The sequence below is a fragment of the Dermacentor silvarum genome, chromosome 1, assembly GCF_013339745.2.
Source record: "Dermacentor silvarum isolate Dsil-2018 chromosome 1, BIME_Dsil_1.4, whole genome shotgun sequence".
NCBI classification, from domain to species: Eukaryota; Metazoa; Arthropoda; class Arachnida; order Ixodida; family Ixodidae; genus Dermacentor; species Dermacentor silvarum.
Window position 1 is genome coordinate 35,301,423 of NC_051154.1, and position 20,940 is coordinate 35,322,362.

Sequence of the window (20,940 nt, forward strand, 5' to 3'; positions counted from 1 at the left end):
TTTGTTTAACCCCTTTTCTTTCCTTACGCATTTGAGTACTGCAACTAAGATGTAAGACGCGCAATCGTCTGCACACTCGCAAAAAGCGCATTTCTTTTGACAATTTCCTGTGAAGAAATCGAAATTAGTGCTGTTTAGATGGTATTGGCAAACTGTCAACCCCCCCCCCCCCCCCCCTGGCAGGGATCCTGGGTGCGCTATTGATCGATTGAGGTAGCAAACTATTAGACAGCTACACGAAGTAAGGATAGTTTTATCGGCTGTATAAATTTGTAAACTTTCGCTTACGAACTAAATTAACAAGCATGGTGTCACGCGCGCACAAGCAAACATGAACACATCTCACTCGATGACCGCGGGCACTCGCTGTCAAAACGCTAGAGTGAGGAATCGCCGCAATAGTAGCGAGCGAACTGACCTTCGTGCTGCCTCTCGCTTCAACGCGAACTAATCGGCGAGAACACAACCCACACGAAGCTGTCAGCACTCGGCGCACTCTGTCCCCATCGCAGATCGCTTTCAAGATATGGCCCGCGCGGCCGCGCCATACACAGCCGCCGCCGGTGGAAAAAACCCCCTCCCTCGCCCCGGTGCCTCGCGCGCGACGGTTGCGCGCGCGAGAACAAGCCACCATCGTCGGCTCACCCTCACGCTTTCACTCGTTCATACAGCCTACGGCGCGCGACCATGATGTTATCGCATTTGGACTTATACGAAACATCACGGCGACGACGACCAAAATACGCCTGGAGTGTCCACATAATTGCTATCACAATAAAAAGCTGTACCAACAAAGCTTGAACATCGTCGGAAGGATTCCCAAGCTTTCGTGTTCAAGGCATATAAACATAGAATATTTATTCGACATGTCGCCATGGCACGCACACGACTGACTTGCATTTGTTGCGTTACTATACTTCTCGTATACGGCTGTTCACGGTTTAGGGAAAACTCGATTTAGTTCGTGCATACGAATGCGTGATTTGGTGCGCCACTACGATTTCACAGCCGTTCAATTAAAGTAAAAGCAGTTGCGTAGGGCAATTAATGCAAAATAGCTGCCGCGCAGGTAGTATACTAAGTGCTAAGTAGGGGAAACGCAGAATTTTATCACGCGGCATAGAGAATATTTAAATCGGATATATCCGCTTTTGTGTAAAAAGTATTACAACGCGGTTTGCGCGCCCAATACGAAAGCGCGCGATACAGAAACCTGGATGGTAGCTTAAATTGCATGCTTCACAAAGTAGCAGCGACACGTGACTTCATAAATGTTTCGACCACAAGCCAGACGTGACTGGAACAGAGGTCTCGAATTAAGACGCGGCACGCAGGCCCACATGCAGCCTGACTGGGCGCGTATACCTGTGGGCCCTTTACTGAGTATTCCTCCCTCACGATCTTGGCCCCAAACAACTCACAGGACGGTTACGAGTGTTTAACAAATTGTTCCATCGATAGCTGTGGTGCTGGCTAGGCGTTTTCGCGCCTGATCTCGAGAGAAAGAGAACAATTTAATGTGAGAAAAGCAGAGAGGTCGGCCGGAGGAGCTTCGTCTCTGGCCTGCTACTCTGCGCAGGGGAAATGGCGGAGAGGGAAAAGGAGAGAGAAGGATCGAGTGCGTGCGGCGATGATATATTGCACAGTGAACTATGTGCGCTGAGCCGTGCTCCCTCAAGGGCTGCAGAAGATAGCGCCAGCCTTTCATTTTTTTTCATACCGAACCACTTTTCCTTCCTACGTGCACGTGCGATATGCATGTGCATGCTCTGCGCCCCACGTCACAATGCGCATTATGACCCGATCTCGAGCCCGCCGGATCGCTTGGGTGTCTGCAGGACCTGCTTACATTCCTTCTCGTCCATGACATTTCAGTGTAAAGGATGTTTTATAGCGTTCTCGTTTAATCTACTACGTTCCTCTCCGATGTGCTCGCTGGCTTTCCAAGCATATACACTGTTGTAAGACGACAATGGGATGACGAGTCTGAAATGATGACGGTGCTGTAACGACGACGATATGACGAGAATCAGATTACGAAGGTGGAATGACGAAGATGGAACGACCACAACGTCATCACGACGACGGTATGACGACGATGACCTGACAACGGCGTCGTAATCCAGATTGAATGACGACAGCGTATCACCATTTATTTTCTTTTTTCCTCTCTCTCTGGCGGCGCGGTCGGTTGTACTGCGCTCCGGTTCTGCGCTCCGCAACACCGCAACGACCGCCGCTTCGCGTCGGCGCGCGCCCGGAAACGCGGCTTGATGCATATGGCTACCGAGGTGCGAAACTTGTCTCCGTTCATGTGTATTTATTCGAGACTCCAAGCAAACGCTCGCTACCTAGCGGCCGCACCGAAACAGCCGATCCAGGTGCAGGCTTGAAGCGAAAGAGGGTCTCCTATCACGGCATGCACTGAATGCCTCGTAGTTCTTAAATCGACGTGATGCCGCCGCGCACTAGCCCGAAAATGTAAAATACTGATGTCGATATACTTTTTTTTTTGTATGCGTGCCATTGCGGTGGAAAGACAGCAATGTATGCTTTCATCTTGAAAGGAAAAATTTACATCCACCCGTATTTAGCACGAAGCTACATAGGAAACCCACACGGGTTTCTCAAACAAAGCTTGGTAGTTAAAGAAAAATTCGTCCTGGTCCGAGAACGCCTTTCCGGGGCGGTCGCTCTACCATCTGAGCTAACCATTGAGGCGCGAGGGTGAATTAATCGACAACTCGAACCACAAGGACACTGAATATGGCAAATCAATTCTGAATTCCGCAAGGCGGAGGAAGCTTTATGAAAGGAAAAATTGAAATCCACCCGTAACGATGCTACAAAGGAAACCCACACGGGTTTCTCAGAAACAAAGCCTCGTAGTTGAAGAAAATTAGTCCTAGTCAGGAATTCGAACCCCGGACTAGGACGGATCAGGACCAAGACGAACACTTTTTTTAACCTCGGCTCGCTTAACGCCCTTTCTTTAACATCCGGCTCGCTTGAGGGCTCTTTGTCTTTAAAAATATGTGATGCGACTACTCGCTGGGCTGGCAGGACGTTTGCAGGCACAGCGCAACTATTTCCGCGGTTTCGTCGCTGAAATCCTTGAGACCGATCTAAATAAGGCGATCGGCAGCAAGGACCCTTTCGGCTTCGACGAACCACCTCGATTCGACGCCACAAACGAGAAACGTGAGCGCATGTACAAGCGAAAGAACCGCCGTCATGGAGGAAGGATGGCGGCCGTTATGGTGGCTCAACCCGAATGCTGTAGCCATATTTGTTCACTTGGACAGTGTTTCCAGCACAAGAAGCGGATTCTGGAGTTCCAATAGATATACGAACTCCTGAATAAACCTTTCTTTTAAAATACTAATTTTGTGTTTAAAACTTTCTCGCGAATATATTACAAAACAGAACATTTACCAAATTCCAACTTCTGACTCACTTTTCGAGGGCAAATGTGTGTGATATCGACAAAATCACGACGGCTTGCGTAAGCGCGCGAAGGCGGCGCGGCGTAGGTGAGAATCAATATGACGCCGGCGGAGACCGTGCTATATAACTGTGCCGTGTCCCCATTCTGAGAGCCGGATTTGGTATCGAGGTGCCCCAGTCTGCGCCAACGGTACAGTACCAACGGCGCGAAACAGCAACGCGCCGTCGCGTGCTCTCTCGCTCACCTCTGTCGCAGCGGACGGCGCTAACGGCGCGAAACTGAGCAACGAGCTATCAAATATCCTTTCCTCCTCTGCAGCATCCCCTCTCCAGGATCCTCTGCCACCTAGTTCCCGCACCACGGAAGGCGCCTTTCGCGACAGCGCCTCCGATGTCCGCCGGGCACTGATCCGACGGGCACGGGCCATCGCCGAAGAGGTCATTGGAGCCCCGGACTAGGGGCCCTCTCCCGATTTTCCCTTCTCTGTCAGTAAACATGTTTGGGCAAGCCACACACTAACACATTTCGAGAGGGGGGGGGGGGGGGGGGGCACGTGTCTGGTGTGCCACGCACCCCTGGTTATGCCACTGACCCAGCCACCTCCCCGCCTTTCCTGGAAGTTGTCTTTCCGAGTTGATAATGCAGATAGGCAGTATGATACTCCTTTTATCCTTGTATAGCTTCTTAAAAATTCACCAGCCCTTCCCCTGTCGAGAAAATGGGGGTAAGCGAAGCTTGGGGTGTGTGTATCTTACCTTCGTCAGGGTAGCGTAAGGTTCACGACATGTCACGGTAATAAAACAAACGTTTATTAAATGTATGCATCGAGGGAAGGAAACGTACGACGCAACGGAAGGAAAAGTTGCCCGAAAGGGAAACAAAAGTAGAAGAAAGGAACCAAAAAGTACCACGAAAGGGAACGAAAAGTAGTAGGGAAGGGAAGGGAAAGGAGTAGGTCAAGTACACGCACCGATACCTTTGCTTAATCCCAGTTTCTCGAAGGGGAAGGGCTGGTGATTTTCTTTCTCTCTCTCTCACTCTATCTCTCTTTCTTTCTCTCTTCCTATCTCTCTTTCTCTTAATCTATCTTTCTCTCTCTCTTTCTCTCCTCTCTCTTTTTTGTCCCTGGTATGTGCCATTGAGCTTGGACCTTACTCTGCACTATCGGCCAGGATCGGCCCACTTTTCAGCGTGACACCACTGCACACCACTGCACACCACCACCACCGCCGAAAATTGAAGCTTCGCTTAAAAAATGTCGCAGTGTCGCCCGAAAGGCGAAGCATCAATTGCGGCAGCAAATTAGTGGGCAGCTGTACGAACTAAGGATAGTTTTATTGGCCGTATAACCTCGTAAACATAGGCATACTCACTAAATTAACAAGCATGGTGTATGTCGTGGACGGCGGCCCGGACCAACGTTACTAGCTAGTCTAGTAACGTTGGCCCGGGCGGCAGCGCCGCCGCCGCCCGTAGAAGAAGGGGGATAGCGCCGCAGACCGGCGGCCGACGACATGGAAGGAAGGACAAGTGAACAGTCGAAGAACCCCTCGTGCAATCCCCCTTGTTCTACGGCGGCGCCTCCGCCGCCGCCCGGGCCGCCGTCGACGACATAACAATTGGCGACGAAGTGAAAAAATGTCGCAGTTTCACCCGAAAGGCGAAGCATCAATTGCGATAGCAAATTAGTAGAGAGCTATACGGAGTTAGGATAGTGGTTTTATCAGCTGTATAAACTTGAACATGCAGCAGCACCAGCAACGCGCAGAACTGTTGTCTACGCCGTCGGTGTTTTGCCGGCGTTCGCACCGAACGCGCGCGGCGTTGGTGATTGTTGCCGGTGCCTCTGGGGGCGGCTCGGAGGTTTTCGACGAGATCAAAATGGGACGCTCGTCGAGCAGCGTCGGAAATCTGACCCACCTTCTCACCTCGCAACGTTTTTATATAAATACGCATTTGGTGCCGCAGCTAAACGTCGCCTCCCCTCCCTCCCTCCCGTCCCACCACGGCCTTTCGCGCGATAGAAGAAGTCGCGTTTGCTCTCTATATATGGTGATTGTAAAGGAGGAAAGAGACGCTTAATTCTGCAGCCCTTCAGGGACCACGGCGCAGAACGCGCGTTTGCTCTCCCGCGTGCGTTCGCTCCCAGTGAAAGCGCGCGTCCCTCGCGCCCTTTAACTCGCACATACAGCGTCCGGACCGCGGCGACGATTTCATCGCCGTTGACGTCATACGGAACCTCACGGCGACGACGACGGCAACGACGACGCCGACGGCAGAAATCCGCTTTGGAGTGTCCATATAATTGCAAAAAGGACTTCTACTGCTGCGGGCACTACTTCCGAACCTTATCACTGCTACGGCACTGCTGCTTCGGATGATGCTTCTGCGATGGACGCCAGGGACGTTGCTGCTACTGAGACGCATCCCTGTTCTACTGCTGCTGCTGCGACGCGTCCAAGTGGCTGCCCATGATGTCTACGATGAGCCCCCTTAATTCTATATACTACTGCGACGACCTCACTACGCACTTCAGACGCTACTACGGCAACGCGTCCCTACTTCCTGCGACCGCGTCTTGAGTCTAAAGCCCGTTTCACATGGTGCAATTTTGTAGTGCGTTTTTCCCAGCTACGATTTCCGCAAATGCGAAATTCGCAATCCCGTTTCACATGGATCCACGGCAGCTGCGTTTTTCGCATACTCGTAGCACAGGGTTTGCAAACTCGTATATTGTTGGGTGTATGTTTTATCAACTTCTTTCGCTAAAATAAAGACTAAATGTTTCTAAACTATATAATTAAACTCCTAAAAGTTTTATTAACGTAGTTAATGAAACAAAAAAATTAACAAAGCGAGCCGCCTCCTACTGGTCGTCTGTTTCCACCGCATCTGCGTTTTCGCAGGGAAGTTCAGCACGCCGAACATAAAAAAATCGCACGCACGAAGGGTCCGGCGGCCTATTTCCCGCAGCTGCGAATTCGCAGACAAAATCGCACCATGTGAAACGGGCTTTATAACGGCTCAGACGCTACCCGGGCGCTAACCCTACTTCGAACGCTGCTGCTGCGACGCGTCCACTATACGTCCACGAACTCCAGGTATGACTCGGATGCGACGCTACTGCTGATACCCGGGTGTGTCCTTCCTACTATTGCTTCGGACTACGGACGCTGAACGCTACAGCGCATTTCATTGATGCGGACTGGAACTTAAACGCTGCCAAGACAGACTGCTCGGACTACTGAGGCTGAGGACACCGCATTCTTACCCGCGTTCCAGTGTACTCCTTCTCAGACAAACGCCGACCATGCTTTGTGTAATTACGCCGACGCTTTTTTTTTTCCATTATGCCTTGTGAAAAGTGCTTCATTGTTTGTTTTTTTTTGGTTAATGGGCGATGTTATATGTTATGTTATACTTTATTGCCACTGTATCTCTTGAGGTCTCGCCCAGTATGGTGTTCCAGCCGCTACCAACGGCGGGGGTCGACCTGAGGCCGGACATCAGGCCGCCCAAGACCTTGAAGGTGCGCTGTTCTCCTAAACCGGGCGGTGACGTGACCGTGGCTGTGCGAAAGCCCTCCTCCAACAACGACTCGAATAGGGTTACATCGGCCTGCTGCCACCACAGTGATGCGTTCAGAGCACGCTCGAACGTGACAGACTGGAATCCGATGACTTCGTCAGTCCGGGGTTGATGGTCAAATCTTGAAAAGTCATAGGGTAGCGCGTTGGCGCCAGACAGGTGTACGTTTGTTCATTTCTGGTCATCTCCTCCTTGATTGTCTCTTCAAGTGTGCGTTTCCTCGGCTCGGTCCGGAAACCTCGCGGCGTTGGCCGCCATCTTGCATGTCACGTCGCAGGCGACGCTCATCGCGTCCACCTTGTTGCGGTTCTTGCTGATATACTACCGCGTCTACTTGAAGAACGCCGTGTTCTTGCATCAGCTTGTCCGTGCGTTCTTCTTCTGTTGCGATTTCCACGGTCTTTTGAAAGGTGAACTCGTTGCCCATCCGGATGAATTTGCGTCGTAGCGGGTTGGACAGTAGTCCGCCGAGAACTTGGTCTCGGAACATCGCGTCCACTGCTGTCCCGAACCCGCACGCTCTTGCAAGCCGGTAGAGGTCTTTTAGAAATGTCGTAGTAGATCCTTCAGTACCTTGCGTCCTTCTTTTGAATTGAAGTCGTTTGATGACTTCGTCTTCTTCCGGCGCAAAACACCTGCCGAGTACCGCAAGCGCCTCCTCAAATACGTCGACTGCCTCGGCGTCGGCTGGTGCGATCGCTCAAACAGCTTGCTTTCCGCACGTTCGGTTTGACTGCTACGTCACAAAGTGAAAAAGCTGCGGTACCGCCCCACTGTCTCTGACGACTGCTGACGCAATCACAATTCTGACCGATCACGAGAAGGCAAGCGAAGGAACGGAAAAGCGAGCTGTTTGCGCGATCAGTCTGCGTTTGGTCTTCAACTGCAGCGAAGTATATCCGAACGCCCTCCACTCCCAAGGCGTTCAGCAAGAGCGCCTTCTTGTGCGCCAGTAGGAGCAAAGGCGTCACCGTCGACAAGATCATCACTAAGATGGGTATCGCCACGCGACTCATCAAGCGAGTTGCGACCCGGCACAGAGGGATGAAGGAGGCCAGCCTACTACGTCTGGTGCAGTACTTCACCATCAGCCACGCTGCCTACGTAGGCGCGTTCCACTACTGGAAAGTACAGGAGCGCGACCGGATAAATGCGGCCATCAGAAGGACATACAAGGCTGCGCTCGGCTTATTCAACTGCACGAGCACAGCCAAGCTGCTCGAGCTGGGGGTGCACAACACCCTCGAAGAAATCGCAGAAGCGCAAAGAACATCTCAGCGCGAGAGACTCCAAACCACACGAACGGGACGAAGCATCCTGGCCAGACTAGGCCAAGGCACGAACACTACTGACAACGAAGCGAAGAGACATCACGCCCTCCCGAAAAGGGCCCTCCGCTGACTGGTGGTGGCGCCCCTACCAAAGAACATGCACCCGGAGCACAGCCAAGGCCGACGAGACGCACGAGCCAAGGCCCTCAATGAAGCACATGCCAACGATAACGGCGCCTTATACGTGGACGCCGCTAAATACAAAGCCAAAGAAGACACATACGTGGCCGTAGCAATACGCGCCACAACGGGCGAAATCTACAGTGCTTGCAGCGTCCGTGCGAAGCAAGCGCATCAGGCGGAAGAAGCCGCCATTGCGCTGGCCCTCGCCGACAACAAGTGTACAACGATCCTGAGCGACTCGCGCACAGCGGTTCGGAACTACGGCAGAAATAATGTGTGTGCCAGTGCGGTGCGCGTTGTGAAGTGCAGTGACAGACAGTGCACCGACGGACTGCGGACTCGTCTCCGATGGTTCCCGGCGCATCAAGGCTGCTACTTCGGGAGCACCTCCCCAAACCGCAATGAGACGGCGAACGCCGCTGCGCGAGGTCTTACTCGCCGCGTGGTGGCACCAGCGTCCCTCGTCTTAGCGGAGGGAGTAGCCACCGACGATGAAGACGACGAAGAAGAAGCCGAACTGGTAACGAGCTACGCGGACGTGCTGGAATGGTACCGGAGCGCACGTCGCTCCATGCCGGACCCACACCCGTAGCTCACCAGATAACAGGCGGTACTCTACAGACAGCTGCAAACGAACTCGGTGCTCACGCCTGCGCTCGCGCGCTTCATATGCCCCGACGTCTACGAGAGCGCAAAGTGTAGTGTGTGTAACAGTGCGACCGCCACGCTAACTCACGTGTTGTGGGATTGTAAACTGAATCCAGAAGAGGCAGCGGCCTACCCAGGCAGACTGCCAACGGACATTGCCAGCGCTGTAACGGCTCAGGACTCAGAGCAACAACTACAGGTGGTCCAGCGGATCGAGACAGCTCTCGCTCGCCAAACGCGCAGGGACGCACCCGACGGGACCCAGGGGCGACAGCCTCGTGGAGAACGTTGGGTCCCCCGGCGTAAGCGTCGAGATGCAACTTGATGACTGCACATATATAGTCGGGTAGCAAGAGGGCCCTGCGTGGCACCCTGCTACCTCCGCCGGTGCTTTAATAAAGTTCATTTCTCTCTCTCTCTCTCTCTTCTTGTGCGCCGGCATGGCGTCCTTGGCGGCGGCGGCGATATACACCTGCAAGACGCGACGCCAATCACGCCAGGGCATGCCGGGCATTACTGGCATGCCGGGGCACTGAAGAAAGGGAGGAGGGGGTATAGCGACGTTCATTTCGGGGCAGGACGTGAAACAGGGGAAGAGGCGAATGCGAGACGCCGGAGAAGGCTTGTAGAAGGCAAGTTTGCCGAAAAAGACGGCGGAGGATCCGTGAAATAATGGTTGCAGGCAGAAGTACGGCGAAAGGGCTTGCCGCAGACGTAAGCTCGCAGCCGACGACTTACGTTTGGCTGCGATGCATGTCGATTGACCTCGTCGCCAATTGCATCAGCGTGGCGGCCATGGATGCCGCCACGCCGTATCGTATATATAGTATACGATACGGCGCAGTAGTAGGGCGCAGCTACAAGCAGCGCCCTTTGGGTGTGGAATATGTGGGTTTCTAAACCGAAAACTCTATACAACAGGTACCCGCCTGTATCTGCATCAGTTTGTTCGGCTGCCGCCCCGGCGTGCTCTTAAGTCCCTGCGTGGTGTGAGAGCACGACGGTGAGAGCACTAATAATTTCGTTGGGCGTCGTCCGGGTAGCCTTGATGTGTCTTAAAATTGCTATCGCGAGTTTGCAAGAATAATTATGCTGAATGCAATAGAACGTTCTGCTTACCTTGACGTAGGCGCCTGTGTTGCACCTCCCGGCGACGTTCTAGCTGTGCTGCCCAAGGAACCACGGCACGCGAGAACGAGGCACGTGCGCTCGATGAACGTGACTGAGGCCACAACCTCGTCGTCGTTCGTCGTACATTTTTTGTGTGGCACAAACTACAACAATGGCGAACTGTCTGAACTATTTTTGTTTTATGGCAGCGTAGTTCTGCTTTGTTATACGAGTTTTCCTATGTCCTTGTCCAGCCAGCGCCTCCAGCATGCCACTTTAGCTAAATCTAGCATGCACTCGGATGCGCCGCGGCCGTGTGCACACAACACTGTTACAGGTGCAGCCCGTTCCCCATGCTATGGGCGGCCAACGTTGGGTGCAGCGACTCCGCGACCCTAGTAGTTCAGCTGGTGCAGCAGTTGGCTGTAGTGTTTGAGTGTGTGTGTGGTGGTATATGACAGTATGACGACGCTTATTCCAAAGGTGTCTACGTTGACATCTCGCATCATCCGAGTTTTAGGATGTAACCCAGGCCCGATGACTCTGCAGGGAACTAATACGTATATTATTGGGACTGGAAAGGAGCGAATATTGCTCGATACTGGAGAGCCCGATGTCCCAGAGTATATCGAGACCCTCAAAGACGTTCTGCGAGAACGGGGCATATCGCTGCAGCAGATTATCGTAAGCCACTGGCATTTGGATCACGTGGGTGGTGTCGATGAAATACGGCGACAAGTTCAGCCTGAGTGCACCGTGAAGAAGTATGCTTTTCGTGATGACAAGGCCGAACATGCATTTCAGTACGTAAATGACGGAGACTGGATCCACACTGAAGGAGCGTCGCTCAAGGTAATCGCCACTCCAGGCCACACGCAGGACCATATAGTGCTGTATCTGGACGAAGAAAACGCTGTGTTCAGTGGAGACTGCATATTAGGCGAAGGGTCGGCGGTGTTCGAAGACTTCCATTCATACATGGGCTCGCTGAACGCCATTCTAGCGATTAAGCCATCGGTCATTTATCCGGGACACGGACCTGTGATTTCAGACCCGGCGACCAAGATAAAGGAATACATCGAGCACCGGCTTCAAAGGGAAAGACAGATTCTCGACTGTCTGCCAAAAGCAGACACCGGCTACAAATCAACCGCGGACATCGTCAAAGAAATTTACAGAGAGACGCCTGCCCATCTTCATGCAGCTGCTGCACGGAACGTGGACCACCACCTGAACAAGTTAATTAAAGACGGGAAAGTTGTGAAAAGTGCCACCGACAGCGCTTACCGACGGGCGTGACTAAAAATGTAATGGAAGGGAGCACTACGTGCAAATATATTGTGTGTTACGAGCGATGTTTGGTTACATTATATAAAAATATTTTTGTAATTCTGTATGAAAATAAAGTAGGACGGAGCTGTGATAATCGTGTATTCCATGCCTTTATTGTCTTCGTGCTTCTTGGTAGTACGTGACGTTAAAATTTTTTTCTTCTAAGTGTTGGTTGCTGCTGCACCTCCATTTCCTCCCTTATTTTAAACACGACCTGAAACATGCGCTCGTTTAATGTACGCGCTTGTATACTGATTAGTAAACAAGAAGTATACCGTCTACACAGTTTGCCTGTAAATGCAGCGCATGATTTTCGAAGCATTCAGGGGCTCAGCTGAAGCACGCAACAAGTAAAGAACGCTGCTCCTTATCTGCCGAAGCCAAAAGAAAGAAAGAAAAACGTGGCCGCATGTGTCAAGGACTCTGTAAGAGAAGACACCTTGACATCTAGCAGCTAAGTTTTGTATTTATGGGACGGAGTAGGCTCTATTTTTGGCGCCACTCTGAAACGGACTCGGGCTGGCAGCGAAATCGAAACCGCCTCGCAGGCCGCCTCCCAGACCTCCCCCACAAGCGACGCGGGAATAGGTGGGGTGCTGCGTTTCCGGTTCCGCTAAAGCGGCCAGGGAGGTGTTGCATTCACGGTGCGCCGAGTTGAAAGAATGTCGTACAAAAACAGTAAGTTTTACTTGCATGTTTATTAAGGCTTTTTAATTCAATCGCTTGCTTGCTGCGCATGCTTCGGCCAACTCCAGCCGTTCGTAGTGAATGCTACCGGCGACACTTCGGAAAGTCCTGTCGACCCGGCACCGCGGTGAACCGGCGCGGCCCGAGGTGCCAAAAACGGCACCAAGACATTTGAGAGCCGAGCTTCCGCTTAGGCTGTTTTGCAGACATTCTCTGTCTAGCAGCATCGAGCTTGGCGTTTCATTCGCAGCGCTCACATTCTGTCGCCGTGTGATGTCTCGCAAACGCCCTTTCGCGGCTGGCTGCATGTACACTACATTGTGTATATTTACTTTCTTTCGCTCGATAGAGCGAAGTTATTGTCGGCAGAAGGCGGTCAACTAGCAAGCAAGCTTGTCACTCTACCCTCGTTAGTTCCGGTACAAATTGAAAGAAGGCTGCGTTGCAACGTGTTCTGGGCTTTTTGCGTTCACTGATAAGGTTGAATATGGCCTTATTGCTTGGCCACACTAGAGTGTCACTCTAGCCACACCAAAGCTATGAATCATCGTTGAACCGGGCCGGCTTCCGCTTGCCTACTATGGAAGGAAGCCGTCGCCTTGGATCTGTGCTCTTGGGGCTGTCACGCTCAGTTACTGTAAATAATTAGCAAACGTGTTGCGCCGCATAACGACTCGGCTATTATGCTCGGGGGGCGAGCGGTAACATACCAATCGGGACCACATCGGCATTTGACGCATGCCGAGGCGATTCTACCTCATTTCCTCATGTACAGCTGGTGTTGCGGTGCGAGTTATTGAGAGCATGGTTGGTGTACCGTAAATATGGGAACGAGACAGAGATGGCACGCTCGGTTACTTTGACTGGTGGGTTTTGTATCATTGTCCGAGTTTATCAAGTTCAAAAAAGCTAGTTTCATGTGATAATTTTTGCACTAATAAAATAGCGCTTTCTTCGCATGCATTTATGTGCGTTTTATGTTAAATTAGATTTTCTTGCTGCCTAGTCTAAAAATTCGTTAAATTAATTTTCTACTCTAGGGAGATGTTTATGTATTCAGGATATAACCGGAATACTCATTTCCAGAGTTAAGATTGTATGCCACCGTATGAGGTTGCCTGTATCGAATTACGTCAGGAGCAAGTATTTAGTATACCTCTGAAAATCTGAAAGTTCGGACCGGGGGGTATTGGGTCATTCGTTGCTTCTTGCTAATTGGATTTGCAACTATGTCATGTATGTAAACCTTCACGACAAGAGTATTGATACTGCAGGCTTGGAATAGAATGCTCGGGTGTTTACATGTCAGATTATATTTTGCAATTTTATGTTCACCCTGTATTCACTATTAATGGCAGCACATTTTCAGGAAGCACATTTGCCACGCTGCCGCGCACTCAGCGTGGCATGCCTCTGGTCCTTGGTGGAGACCCAAAAGGGAAAAACTTTTTGTACACAAATGGGAACAGTGTGATCATTAGAGATATCGCTGTGAGTATTCATTCAGTTTATTCACATGTGTTAATGTCTGAACTTTAAAAAATAGCACTGTACTGTGGGCGATGGTCTTGCCATACTTGCAAGCAAGCACTCTGTGAAAGTATAATGATACAGAAAATTAACTCATCCTATGTTTCCTGCATTACTGTATGCACTATAGAACCCTTGGCCCTTGTGTACCATTCACACTTTGTCTACCTAAAATTAATTCTTGTCAAAATTGATGTGAACTAAAAATCAGCCAGGTACTTTTAAGGGACCAATGTATCCTTGCATGTCCAAGTGGCTGTGTGATGCATATATTGGTCTGCTTTCCTGAATAAAAAAAAACTAGTAAATTAGCACTTGCCCAGTATGCTTTCTTGTTTGTCCTTGTTTATTCTTGGGCTCATTCTGCCTTTTTATTCTCATCCAGCTGTTTACTTTGCTTAAAAGTGGGAAAAACGTGAACTTGAGCTTTAAAAAACTTGCTAAGACCTATCTTCTGAAACTACTGATAAGCGAGCAAAATTCAGGCTTTGCTCAGAAGAGTATTCAGCTTCTGAATTCTGCTATGCATACATGGAGTGCAATTTTAAAGATTACACTGGAAGTCTCTATTCCTCTTCATAAAATGAATATATATACATATATATATACACACATATTTTTTGCTTTACACCTAATTACATAATTAGTCTTAATTAATCTCAAATATTATAATTAGATGAAAAATGTCATTGAGGAAATTGTAGAGCAACATGAAAAACTCCTGATTGAGCTTTCTGTTGCTCAGTACGTGCTGGATTAAAGTGTTTTTCCAAGCATTAACGAAGCCCGTGAAACACGCAAGATTGCCGCGTGACTGGCCGCTCGAGGCACTTTGCGTGTATTCGCATGCTTCTTTCATGCTCGGAAAAACACTTTATGTAGCACGTATTGAGCAACAGAAAGCTGTATTGGGAGTTTTTCATGTTGCTTTGCAATTTTCTCATTAAAACTTTTCATCTAATTATATTTGAGAAGTTGATTAATTAAGACTAATTATGGTAATTAGGCGGAATTCAAAAAAATCTGAGTATCTTCAAGCGATAGCAAACAACATTATTTTGGTTCTGTCCAGCTACATAGCATTTGCAGATTTTGAAATCTTGGTGCATGATTGTTGGGACACCCTGCGTATGGGTCATTCCACACCAACTGTACCAACCATGGCACTCGATCATCCGTGATTTCATCCTAAAATATTCATTCAGGCGCTTGCGTACAACACAATGTGTTTCCATGAAATAATTTTCCTAGAAAAAATTTTTGCCGGCTCAAGCACCACCGGAACGTTTTCGTAAGGCATTACAGTATGCACCATAAAAGATGTTGCCACAAACTTCGTTGCATTAATAAAAAATTACTATTTTTTCTCGGAAGATTAAAGATAGGCCTTACATGTAAAGTTGCATTCATCGAATATATGGCCCTTCCTCCATTTTCTATAAGCCACTAAATATGGGAAAATTGGTACATATTTTGGACATTAAAAAGTGACTTAACGCAAAAACATTTTTTACATATTTACAAGCTATGTTCACAGGAGCTGTACATTATGCAAAAATGTTTTTAGGCCGATATATTGTGTAGCAGGTGCACACAGGCAACAATAAATGCGAAAAACTCATTTTTTGCCTATAGGCGCCAATTGAACACAGGCAATCCTGTGAAAATGTGCTAAGTAGTGTTTCAGATAGCGCAGTGTATTGTTTCTAAACTGAGGAAGTCCTTTGAAATTAGTTTTTGCTCTAGCGCTAGAAAAAATTGTTTGTGAGATTGTCTCTCTCCATCCGCGAAATTTGCATCTGTTTCGACTTAAGCTGCAAAGCCTCTATGAGAAATATATAATTTATGGACGCAAGCATTTATGTGTCGATAAAGGAGGGCATATTTGGAGCCCACACTTCTAATTTGATTTCTTCACCACTGGAAATCAAAAGTTTTTTCCACCGCTATTACCAGCAGCGTCACTCAAGCACAAGTTCAAACCCATGTCACTGTCTGCTGTCGACCTGCTTGTTGTCTCCATGCTGCACCGGAAAGTGCACCAACCCAATGTGTTTACAATATGACTGCCTCAGTGATCAATTGGCACCTAAACATAAATCAGTAGAGCCTGTGCGCACTGCTGCGCAATATATCTGCCTAAAGAGATCTTTTGTGTAAAGTACAGCTCCTGGGCACTTCGCTTGTAAAAATGTAAAAAATGTTTTTGTAATAAGCCATTTAAAAAATATATATATATATCCCAAATATGGACCAATTTTCCCATTTTCAATGACATAAAAAATGGAGGTTAGGTCACGTATTTGATGAAAGCAATTTTGGGTGTAAGGCCTATCTTTAGTCTCCTGAGCGAAAAATAGTCGATTTTCTATTAATGGAACGGAGTTTGTGTAAACGCCTTTTATGGTGCAGCTTTCATGCCTTACGAGAAAGTTCTGGTGGTGCTTGAGCTGGCAAAAAATGTTTTGTGTGAAAGTTATTTAATGGAATTACTTTTCGACGTGTACACAAGTGCCTAAAATTTTTTGAAAGAAATTGAAGATGGTCGAGCACCAAGGTTGGTACAGTTGGCGTGAAGTGACCCGTATACAGGGTGATCATTTTTAAGTGTTATGGAATTTTTTTAAAATCGTCTGTTGCATATAACGTAATTCTAGTCCTTGAACTGAGTTATTCAGAGTAGCAGGCATTACTTGCACTAGAAATCGAAACACGTAATAAAATAATTAACTAAAATTCTCTCATTAACTTCTTAGTGAATTGTTTTGTGGCACATATTGGTATAAAATTTCCAAACAGTGATAATGTGCCTCAGAAAGGCTGGCCTATGTTTTGATAGGTGGGCAAATCTTGGTCACAGGTGGCCTTGTCATCGTTGGCACATATTACAATTTACGAATTGTTGCCGGTGAGTTTGCATTGTGTATCCACTTGTAATGAATTCCCAGAATGACACCAATTTGGAAATATCCGCCATCAATCTCGCCGTAAAAATGCTCTGTTGTCCCACTTCATTTTTTAACAAAGGAATTTTTTATGCATCGAGCACAAAAGTAACTGGAACGCCCATGTATTTCATCCCACACATAGGGAAACAATAGCTCGCAACTGGTGTCATGCTGCAAATTCATTTCAAGTAAATACATCTTGCAAACTCGCCGACTACAATTCGTAAATTTCAAAATGTGCAGTAAAGCAATTAAGAAGTTAGTGATTGTTTTCTAATTAGTTGAATATGTTTCAATTCCTCATGCCAGTAATGTCCGCCTCTTCGAATAATCTGCTTAAGAACAAGAACTATGCTATCTGCCACTGGCAATTTCTTAAAATTTTGTAAAACTTAAAAGTGATCACCCTGTATATTTTTTTAATTTTATTGGCATGGACACGCAGAAAACAGATGACGACACTTCAATGTGTCTGTGTTGTTTTCGTTGTGTGCCTATGGTGTGTGGTTTTCTGCATGTTCCGTATCAACGAACTCGAGCATCCGCAACAAAAAGTACTGCTTTGCAATAGTGGCATTTGGTTTTTCTAGCATCACAAGGAACTTCCAACAACCAACTAATGTGTCATGCTGTTGCCATTCTTTTACGAGAAGCGACGACAGTGTGAGCTTTGTCAGCTTCATTCACATGACGGACATGATCGCAAATGAATCTGTCATGTGACATTTGACATATATCACTTCACTGTTAGCATACGAGGTCTGTTAGAAAAGTATCCGACCTTTGGCCGAAGAAAAAAAAACTGGCATAACTGGAGCGTTGCAAACCTAATCACCCTTAAAGTAGTCACCTTGGGACTCCACACACTTCTCCCAGTGGTGCTGCCATTGAAAGCATTCTGAGAAGGCCTCTTTCGGAATAGAGTTTAGCTCAGCTGTTGTTGCAGCCATAATGTCCTCTCTTGTCTGAAATCGCGCTCCTTTCACTGGCCTCTTGTTTTTGGGAAGCATTCATAAGTCGCAGGGGGTCATATCAGGAGAGTAAGGAGCTTGTTGAACTACAGGAGTCTGGTTTTTCGCCAAAAAAAGTCTGAATCAAGTGCGAGAAATGTGCAGGAGCATTGTTGTGATGGATGCGCCAATTACCGACGAGAGCACTGCGCACTACCTCCCTCAGATGCTGCGTCCCAGCGACTGGTGCTATCGGCAGGTGGGAAAAAGTTCGCGCATGCACGCGAAGGTTCAAGGTCGGCTTATGCTTGCGCGCTTGTTTCATATCCATCAGGTGCTCGAAAAAAAAAATAAGGTCGGATACTTTTCTAACAGACCTCGTACACAAAGCAGATGACAGCACATGTAACAACCTTACTGTAGCTTCCCAAAGCATGCAGGATGGCTCAAACCTCTCTGGAATGCTGTGCGCTTTCACTTGCAGCCATCGAGCTAATATGAAAACTCGCAGTTTCGCCCAAAAGGCGAAGCATCGATTGCAATAGCAAATTAATAGACAGTTATACAAAGTAAGTATAGTAGTTTTATTGGCTGTATAAACTTGAAAACATTCGCTTACTAACTAAATTAACAAGCATGGTGTCAGCGCGCACAGGCGAACATGAATACATCACACTCAATTAGCATAGACACTCGCTGTCAAAATGCTGGCGTGAGGAAGCGTGACAGCAGCAGCGAGCGAAGAGACCTTCGTGCTGTCTATCACTTCAAGGCAAACTGAGCGGCAAGAACGCAGCAAGCGCAAAGGTATGAGTCGTCGGCACACCTAGACTCTGCTGCGCAGCAGTGAGCAATGTAACCTTTGTGCAATCTATCGCTTCAACGCACACTGAGTGGCGAGAACGCAGCATGCACAAAGGTATGAGCCGTGAACGCGCCTAGACTCTACCCTTAACGCAGATCGCTTTCAAGATATGGCATGTGCAACCGAGGAATACGCAGTTGATGCGAGAGTACAACAGCGCCCCCTCTCCGAGTCTCCCCTGTCCTTGAAACCTAGTGCGCAACGAAAGGCGGAGCGCTTCCTTCCCGCTTCCCTCCCTTGCGCGCATGTGATTGAGCCGCGATCGTTGGCTCCTTGCACGCTTTTACTCACACATACAGCATAAGGAAGACGGCGACATCAAGATGACGCCGACGGCAATAATGCGCCTGGAGTGCCCATGTAATTGCTGTTGCAATAATAGTGTGAGCTACGCATTTTGCGTGTTTCAATTCAAAGAGCAACCTTGACTGGGTTGAAGGTAGTTGCCGCTAGATGACGGCGTTTTGCCATAAGTATTGAACTTTTTTCATGGCGTTCGGCTGTATTGTGAGTCTGTTCATGATGACCGTGCGAGCGCAGCAGGAATGGGTGATGTTTGATCATGTGATATTAAGTCCACAGGCTCAAATCACAATTCACTCCAGCGTGTGAATACAGCTTAATCGCAGCATTTCAGTTTACCGAAACTGGTGAAGCTGATCTTGCAAAAAGAAGTGTAAAGCAAAATACTTTACAATGATTATTGGGACGATAATTGCTGCCAGCTGTAACTTAACACATACAAGAACCATAGTTTATATTAACAAACTTCAAACAGTGCTTAGTGGTATGATTGCCGTAAAATGACATTTCAATGGCAATTCAGTTACAATGAGCATGCAATGAATTGCACAGGCTTAAACCAAAGGCTCATAAACTTGACACCGTGGTGACAAATGCATAGAGCTAACAATAGAGACTGGATTGTTGGAAGAAAGTTCACTGGTTGTACGCTTCTCCTGATGAGAGGTCCGGACTGCGAAGGCCATTGGCAGTCACACACGCTCCAGAATGGCGAGAGAGCACAGTTAAATAGTGTATGTGATATCTGAAGCACAAAGGAAGTATCAGAAATTGACAAAATCATTTTGCTATGAAGAAATAATTTATCAAAATTGGGAAACTGCAAAAGAAACTGGCCACTTGTGGAACAATTTATTCTGCTAATTTGATGCACAAAAAATGTCAGTTTCAGCTGGAAAACGATCATTGGTCATTGGAATGATGGGTCAACCTATTTAACCCTTTCAGATGCTGTGTACACAATTGTGTACACCAAGATAGTGCATAAACAGCAAAAGCACTGATTAAAGTAATTTTATTTAAAATGTGTCGCATATATCTTGAAACACTCATGATTGGAATTGTTTTGCAATTTTGGATAACATGTGCAAAATGTTTTAGTAAAATGAATGGGAAAGGAGATGGTTAGGTGTTCTTGCTTGGTGTTAGTATGTTGTTGTATATAGCGGGTTCACTTCCTCATTGTTTTTCACAACGTCATGCACCAGGCATAATTTTCAAGCAGCTGGATAAGTGTGTTTCAAGCTTTTCAATGCACGAAGTAGTTGATCTTCTCATATTTGATGCTCCTGTAGTGAGCTTTCGCTTGGAGTCTACATTCTGTAAAATTGACAAAACTCACTAAAGAATTGAAAATTCTTAATCTTTTCTGCAGCTGTACACTTTCTATGTTTCTGAAGATGCAATAAATGCGGTGAAAGTAAGTTTTCAATCAACAGGATAAAGTGGTGTCTGAAAGGGTTAAATGGACTGGGAAGTTTAAGAAAAATATTGTAATGAGTGTGGTTCATTCTTTCTTGCTAATTGCTTTTTATGTGACATCAGGTTTAGAAAACTAGCAATACCCGCCGTAGTTGCTTAGTTATGATGGTGTTGGGCTGCTAAGCAGGAGGTTGGAGGATCAAATCCCGGCCTTGGCAGCCGCATTTCGATGGGGGGTAAATGCAAAAACACCTGTGTACTTAGACTTAGGTACACGTTAAAGAACCCCAGGTGGTCCAAATTATTCCAGAGTCCCCCACTAGGGTGTGCCCCGTAATCAGGTTGTGGTTTTGGCACATAAAACTCCATAATTTAATAAATTTTTAGGAAACTAGCATTACGTCAAAGTTATACAGTGTAGTGCATCAGAAAAGAAAAGAATGCAAAGTTTCAGGTAGTTTACAAATTAAACGGTAATCAAAGCATGGTAGGTGCATTTAGCCTTGCTTGCCTTTTCAGAACCCCTCACTCTGCGACATTTACACGGAGCATTCCCAAATGACAACTGTCGCCAAGTACTCGCCAAGTGGGTTCTATATTGCTTCGGCTGGTACGTCTGAAAATTACTGCATGATCATGCAAGTGCATGGTTTAC

General features: G+C 47.8%; 3 protein-coding genes across 3 annotated transcripts in view; 2 read left to right on the forward strand and 1 right to left on the reverse strand.

Moving 5' to 3' along the window:
* Positions 1-10,541, reverse strand: part of LOC119459379 (cyclin-J) — a 33,392-nt gene extending 22,851 nt beyond the window's left edge. Inside the window, exons 1-2 of the mRNA XM_037721377.2 lie at positions 10,479-10,541; positions 10,258-10,412 (exon numbers count right to left, since the gene is read on the reverse strand). Of these exons, the coding sequence (XP_037577305.1) occupies positions 10,258-10,412; positions 10,479-10,541 (218 nt within the window). The remainder of the gene's footprint in view (positions 1-10,257; positions 10,413-10,478) is intronic.
* A 51-nt stretch (positions 10,542-10,592) lies between these two features.
* On the forward strand, positions 10,593-11,690 carry LOC119460155 (endoribonuclease LACTB2). The gene has a single exon (XM_037721400.2). It carries the CDS (start codon positions 10,711-10,713, stop codon positions 11,545-11,547), a length of 837 nt encoding a protein of 278 aa, XP_037577328.1. The 5' UTR covers positions 10,593-10,710; the 3' UTR covers positions 11,548-11,690.
* A 424-nt stretch (positions 11,691-12,114) lies between these two features.
* The window catches only part of LOC119460139 (actin-interacting protein 1), a 45,814-nt gene continuing 36,988 nt past the window's right edge, over positions 12,115-20,940 (forward strand). The window contains exons 1-3 of the mRNA XM_037721399.2: positions 12,115-12,258; positions 13,637-13,758; positions 20,805-20,895. Of these exons, the coding sequence (XP_037577327.1) occupies positions 12,243-12,258; positions 13,637-13,758; positions 20,805-20,895 (229 nt within the window). The 5' untranslated portion in view covers positions 12,115-12,242. The remainder of the gene's footprint in view (positions 12,259-13,636; positions 13,759-20,804; positions 20,896-20,940) is intronic.